At 37.8% G+C, this 7500-nt stretch overlaps 1 protein-coding gene across 1 annotated transcript in view; it reads left to right on the top strand.

The window, feature by feature from the left end:
• LOC113811939 (trypsin-1) overlaps nt 1-6911 on the top strand; it is an 8717-nt gene extending 1806 nt beyond the window's left edge. The window contains exons 2-7 of the mRNA XM_027363789.2: nt 737-855; nt 2372-2472; nt 3179-3323; nt 4961-5077; nt 5768-5911; nt 6396-6911. Of these exons, the coding sequence (XP_027219590.1) occupies nt 737-855; nt 2372-2472; nt 3179-3323; nt 4961-5077; nt 5768-5911; nt 6396-6536 (767 nt within the window). The 3' untranslated portion in view covers nt 6537-6911. The remainder of the gene's footprint in view (nt 1-736; nt 856-2371; nt 2473-3178; nt 3324-4960; nt 5078-5767; nt 5912-6395) is intronic.
• The last annotated feature ends 589 nt before the right edge of the window (nt 6912-7500 follow it).

A 7500-nucleotide genomic window follows, 5' to 3' on the forward strand; every position in this document is an offset into this window, starting at 1 on the left:
GCCATGTTCTCCCTCTCTCTCCCTCTCCACAACCTCAAAACCTCGCCCTCTCCCTCCCTTCCTCCCCGTAGTCTCCCTCTCTCCCTCTCCACAACCTCAAAACCTCGCCCTCTCCCTCCGTCCGTGCCATATTCTCCCTTTCTCCCTCTCCACAACCTCAAAACCTCGCCCTCTCCCTCCCTTTGTGCCATGTTCTCCCTCTCTCTCCCTCTCCACAACCCCAAAACCTCGCCCTCTCCCTCCGTTCGTGCCATATTCTCCCTCTCTCCCTCTCCACAACCTCAAAGCCTCACCCTCTCCCTCCGTTCGTGCCATATTCTCCCTCTCCCTCCGTTCGTGCCATATTCTCCCTCTCTCCCTCTCCACAACCTCAGCGCCTTGCCCTCTCCCTCTGTTCGTGCCATGTTCTCCCTCTCTCCCTCTCCACAACCTCAGCGCCTTGCCCTCTCGCTCCGTTCGTGCCATATTCTCCCTCTCTCCCTCTCCACAGCCTCAAAACCTCGCCCTCTCCCTCCGTTCGTGCCATATTCTCCCTCTCTCCCTCTCCACAACCTCAAAGCCTCGCCCTCTCCCTCTCCACAACCTCAAAGCCTCGCCCTCTCCCTCCGTTCGTTCCATATTCTCCCTCTCTCCCTCTCCACAACCTCAGCGCCTTGCCCTCTCCCTCCCTTCCTCCCCGTATTCTCCCTCTCTCTCCCTCTCCACAACCTCAAAGCCTCGCTCTCTCCCTCCGTAGCCAAAGCCGGAGGGAAGTTCGTGCCGGAGGTGGTGAGGTTCCTGGAGCGGGCGCCGCAGCTCCCGCCACAGCGCATCGTGGGCGGGGAGGTGGCGACGCAAGGGCAGTTCCCGGCTATGGTGCGTATTGAGGGGCGCGCTCTTGCCCTCACGCCGGCGACAAGAGGGCAGGAGAGGGGTTTCTTGAGGGCTGCGGCACATCTGCAGCGAAGACTTATTTTATGATAGATTTGATAGTGATATCGATGATGATAGTAATGATATAAACAATTTTGATGTCAATTAATAATTATTTTATGATAAATTTGATATCGATGATGATAGTAATGATAAAACAATTTTGATGTCAATTAATAATGATAACAATGGGAATGATGATCATAGCCATAATAATGACAGTGGGGATGATATTGATGAAGTTAATGATAGTGAAACTGATAATAAGGATAATGATATAAACATTAGTAATAATAATGCAAATTAGTATGATAATAACAATAATAATAATAGACTCAATAATAAAGGATGATGATGAAAACAATTGTATTCACATTAATCTCAATAATGATAATAATAACAATCATCATTATCATTACAACAATAATGATGATAATCACAGCAACATTACAATAACGCTAATAATGATAATGGTAATATTGATAATAATATTGCTAACAATGATAATAATAATAATGGTAGTAAGGATAACCATAACAATATGATTTGATCATCAGCATCACCACCATAATAATAATAATATTCATGATTATAGTGATAGTAATAAGAATAATGATAAGACTACTAATAATGATGATAATAATAATAACAATGATGATGATGATATGATGATAATAACAAAGACTAATAAGACCAATAGTAATAATCATAAAGATAACAGTAATTATGATAATAATGATAATAACAGCAATGATAATGATAGTAGTAGTAGTAGTAATAATAATGATAATAATAATACCAATAATAATAATAATAATAACAATGATAAAAATTGTAATCATAATAATATTGTTAATAATAGCGATAATAGTAATAATAATAATGTCAATAATAGCAATATTGCCATTTTCACTTAATCTCTATTATCATTTCCTCGAACTTTCGCTCGCCAGGTGGCCTCTCATATTACCAAGATGATATCACCGTATTTCATCAGCAACTCAATTCTCCTTCATTAAATGTACTTTTTCCTGACTTGCGTAGTGTTTTTTTCTTTCTTCCTTTCTTATTCTCATTCACCGTTCATTCGCCTTATTCTTATTCTTTTCTTAATTGCCCAGGTAATCTTATTCTCATTCACCATTCATTCACCTTATTCTCATTCTTTTTTTAATTGCCCAGGTAATCTTATTCTCATTCACCAATCATTCACCTTATTCTCATTCTTTTTTTAATTGCCCAGGTAATCTTATTCTCGTTCACCAATCATTCACCTTATTCTCATTCTTTTTTTAATTGCCCAGGTAATCTTATTCTCATTCACCAATCATTCACCTTATTCTAATTCTTTTTTTAATTGCCCAGGTAATCTTATTCTCAATTCACCATTCATTCACCTTATTCTCATTCTCATTCCCTCGGCTTCTCCTCATCCCAAGGTATCTCATTTCTCGCGCAGGTATCCATTCAGCATCGCAGTCTTTTCGGAAGCTCTCATACGTGTGGCGGGACCATTATTAACGATAACCACGTCCTGACAGCTGCCCATTGCGTCAAGGGGTGAATATGCTTCGGTTTCTGTTGAGGATTTTGGTGTGTGTGGTGTATGGTTTCGCTGGTATTCTCTCTCTCTTTCTTTCTCTCTTTCTTTCTTTCTTTATCTGTCTCTCTCTGTCTCTCTGTCTCTCGCTCTCTGTCTCTCTCTGTCTGTCTGTCTCTCTCTCTCTCTCTCTCTCTCTCTCTCTCTCTCTCTCTCTCTCTCTCTCTCTCTCTCTCTCTCTCTCTCTCTCTCTCTCTTTCCCCCTTTTTCCTAGATTCTTTGCTTGGAAAGTAAGTGGGTGAGCTGGCATATATTTGTTCCGTTTATTTTCGTGTAACACTTCTTTTTTCCCTTTTTTTCTCTTATTCTTATTCCTCCCACCCTCTTTTCCCCCTTCTTGTTCCTTCTACCCAATCCCTCTTGTCACCCTTTCTTTCTCACCCCCTTCCTTCCTTCTTTATCACCTTCCTTCCTTCACCCTCTCTCCCCTCTTCTTTTCCCTTCTATCCAACCCCTCTTATCCTCCTATCTTTATTACCCCCTTCCTCCCTTCCCTCTTTATCACCCCTTCCTCCCTTCCTTCTTTATCACCCCCTCCCTCCCTTCCCTTCTTTATCACCCCCTCCCTCCCTTCCCTCTTTATCACCCCCTCCCTCCCTCCCTTCTTTATCACCCCCTCCCTCCCTTCCCTCTTTATCACCCCCTCCCTCCCTTCCTCTCCCTCAGATACTCCGACTCCTCCTTCGACATCGTGGCCGGAGAGCAAAACCTCGACCACACTTCCGGTTTGGAGGAGACGAAGCGGAGCCAGAAGGTCTTCATGCACGACTTCTCAACGACCACGGGAGTCAACGACATCGCTATTATCAGGGTCTGTGGCCGGGGCGTAGGAGAAGCTAGAAGGCGGGAGAGGGGGTGGGTGGGGGGAAGCTATGAGAATGAAAAAAAAAAAAATTGTATATATTTCTGGGCTATGAGAATGGAAAATGTTTTTTTTTTTATATACATATTTCTGGGCTATGAGAATGGAAAATGCTTTTTTATTTATATTTTCTGATAGCTATGAGAATAGAAACTGCTTTTTATACATATTTCTGGAAAATGCTTTTTTATTTATATTTTCTGATAGCTATAAGAATAGAAAATGTTTTTTTATACATATTTCTGGGATATAAGAATGGAAAAGGCTTTTTTGACGTATTTTTCTGGATGATTGGTTTGTTTTGCTTTTTTTTTTTACTTATCTATTGTTATTGCAAATTGGAAATTAGAGAATGCTTCATATAGCTTCTGATTTTTTTATCTTTTTATCCTATTCATGTTATTTTCTTATTACATTTAATTGCCTATTCATGTTTTTTTTCATTTATTATTATTACAGTTAATTGCATATTCGTGTTTTTTCGATTTTTCTTATTACATTTTTTTAGTTTCTCATCTTTTTTCGATTTTTATTATTACATTTAATAGCCTATTCTTGTGTTTTTTTCCGATTTTTATTATTACATTTAATTTTAGTTCCTCATCTTTTTTTTATCTTTATTATTACATTTAATTTTAGTTCCTCATCTTTTTTCGATCTTTATTATTACATTTAATTTTAGTTTCTCATTTTTTTTCGATTTTTATTATTACATTTAATAGCCTATTCATGTTGTTTTTTTCGATTTTTCTAATTACATTTAATTTCAGTTTCTCATCTTTTTACGATTTTTATTATACATTTGATTTTAATTTCACATTCTTTTCGATTTTTATTATTACATTTAATAGCCAATTCACGTTTTTTTTTTTTTCAATTTTTCTTATTACATTTAATTTCAGTTTCTCATCTTTTTTTCGATCTTTATTATTACATTTAATAGCCTATTCATGTTTTTTTTTCGATTTTTATTACATTTTTAGTTTCTCCTTTTTTCGATTTTCATTATTATATTTAATAGCCTATTCACCCTCTTTTCGATTTTTATTATTACATTTAATAGCCTATTCATGTTTTTTTTCATTTCTCTTATTACATTTAATTTCAGTTTCTCCTTTTTTCGATTATTATTATTACATTTAATAGCCTATTCTTGTGTTTTTCCGATTTTTATTATTACATTTAATAGCCTATTCACGTTTGTTTGTTTTTTTTTCTTATTACATTTAATTTTAGTTCCTCATCTTTTTTCGATTTTTATTATTACATTGAATAAATTTTCGATTTTTCTTATTACATTTAATTTTAGTTCCTCATCTTTTTTCGATCTTTATTATTACATTTAATAGCCTATTCATGTTTTATTTTTTTTCATTTTTATTACATTTAATTTCAGTTTCTCCTTTTTTCGATTTTTATTACATTTAATAGCCTATTCATGTTTTATTTTTTTCATTTTTATTACATTTAATTTCAGTTTCTCCTCTTTTTTCGATCTTTATTATTACATTTAATAGCCTATTATTTTTTTTTTTTTCATTTCTCTTATCACATTTAATTTCAGTATCTCCTCTTTTGTCCCGCAGACGTCCCATAACTTCGTCTTCGTCCACGATTTGGTCTCCACGGTCGCTCTGCCCTCGGACTACCAGGAACCTTCGAATGGGACTATTTGTACCGCCGTCGGATGGGGCTACACGGTGGTACGTTGTTCAGGGTTTCACTGAGTTGGATTGAACTCACAAATCTCACTGAACTGAATTCGTAAATCTCGTTGAATTGGACTCACAAATCTCACAAATTTCACTGAACTGAACTCACAAATCTCACAAATTTCACTGAACTGAACTCATAAATCACAAATTTCACTGAACTGAACTCACAAATCTCACAAATTTCACTGAACTGAACTCACAAATTTCACTGAATTGATCTGAATTAGTTTATACCGACAGTTATCTCTTCCCGTCTACATCTTTCTTAACTTCCTTGATTTTCTCGGTTTAGAATCGTTATCTTAAAGCTATCTCTATGTGGTTTTACTTTCCCCCCTTTTTTTCTGTCTGTTTGGAGCTCTCATTCTTTCTCTTTCACTTTTTCTTCACTGTGTATCTCTCTCTCCTCCTCTCAATATTCCTTTTAAACTGTCCTCTTTCTCTTCCACCTTCACCCTCATTCTCATATTATAGAAAATAAAGAAAAGAAAATATTATCTGCATTATCTTTGTTTTTCTTTTTTTCTTTTTTTTTTTTGATTTTTTTTTTCTTTATTCCAAACGCCCCCTGACTTCCCATAATTATACTGTACCACTGAATCAATAATACGTTTAGCAGGTGTAAGTATTCCCCTCTTGACAGGAGTACAGGTAACACGCCGGCTTCTCCCCCTGCAGGAAGGCGGAGACGTGAGCAGCGACCTGCGCTACGTCGACCTCCCTTACCTGACGGACGAGGAGTGCAGGGACATCTACGGGGAGGACTCCGTCATGATCGACATGATTTGCGCTGGCTTCCTCGGCGGCCAAGGAGTGTGCAACGTGGGTGCCCTTGGATCGTAGTGTGCAGTGTGTGTTATAATCGCCATGCTCCACGTGTCCTTTTTACTTCACGTGTCCTATTTAACTTCACGTGTCCTATTTAACTCCACGTGTCCTATTTAACTCCACGTGTCCTATTTAACTCCACGTGTCCTATTTACTCCACGTGTCCTATTTAACTCCACGTGTCCTATTTAACTCCACGTGTCCTATTTAACTCCACGTGTCCTATTTAACTCCACGTGTCCTATTTAACTCCACGTGTCCTATTTACTCGACGTGTCCTATTTAACTCCACGTGTCCTATTTAACTCCACGTGTCTTATTTAACTCCACGTGTCCTATTTACTCCACGTGTCCTATTTAACTCCACGTGTCCTATTTAACTCCACGTGTCGTATTTAACTCCACGTGTCCTATTTAACTCCACGTGTCCTAATTTCTGCGTGCTGCACATCACCCGCTTTTCTCTCTCTCGCTCCAGGGCGACTCTGGCGGACCCCTCTTCTGCGACGGCGTCCAGCAGGGCATCGTGTCCTGGGGCTCCGGCTGCGACGCCTACCCCGCCGTCTACACGCAGGTCTCGCACTACCTTGACTGGATCAAAATCAACATGGAAGCTTAAGTCGCGTAGCTAACTAGCCCATTTTCGCTGATTTCTGATATAAACAACTCTTTTGGGGTCGTGTTTCACATCCGGCTTTATAAGCGAAGATTAATCTCAAAATCGTAGATTTGGATGGCAAAAGCTCAAGCATCTTCTAGAAAATCTGATTTACATACCATGTCAGAAAGAAAACAACAGTCTGATCCTCGGATGCGTTTTGCCTTTCTCGCGCGATCACGTGATTTCTCAACGGTTTTTTTTTAAAGAGAACAGAACTACCTTTGGAGATCTGAGAACAAGAGCGGAGCTAGGGGGGGTGAAGGGGGTTTTACCACACCCTGGCCACTGACGGAGGAAGACTCCAAATGAATAAATAAAATCACATATGCATGACACAAGTAATTCCATACCCTTTACGTGGAGATTCTTTTGTAAAAAATAGAGAGTATAATAGTATTAATCAGGAAGGTGCGAGCTATATTTGGTTTATGTCCAAACTGAAAAAAGTCTAAATTCTAATAAGAAAAAGAACGCTTTGTTGTGTCACAATATATACATATCTATATCTATTTGTCTATCTATCCATCTCTCTATCTCTCTCTCTATATATATATACATAAACATATATATAGGGTCCCTCAGGTGGTCTATCCCCATAAGCCCTCAATGTTTATCTTCGCCATTATTTGAGATGAAAAGGGTTATTTTATATCTGTATTGTGCATTCCATTTTGAATCAAGTGAATTATTGTTCTTAATGATATCGGTATTGTTACGGATAATAAATGTTGTTATTTATAATGACCGTTATCATTACTTTAAGCAATATCACTATTTTTACTATCAGTAGTAGCAGAAAAAGCTATAGCAGTACTATAATTATCATAATATTTATATACATTACTATTATTATCATCCTTATCATCATTATGTTTGTCTAGTTCTCATATTTGTTATTGCCACTGGTGGTACTATTATAATT

The sequence above is a fragment of the Penaeus vannamei genome, chromosome 11 (genome assembly GCF_042767895.1).
Source record: "Penaeus vannamei isolate JL-2024 chromosome 11, ASM4276789v1, whole genome shotgun sequence".
NCBI classification, from domain to species: domain Eukaryota; kingdom Metazoa; phylum Arthropoda; class Malacostraca; order Decapoda; family Penaeidae; genus Penaeus; species Penaeus vannamei.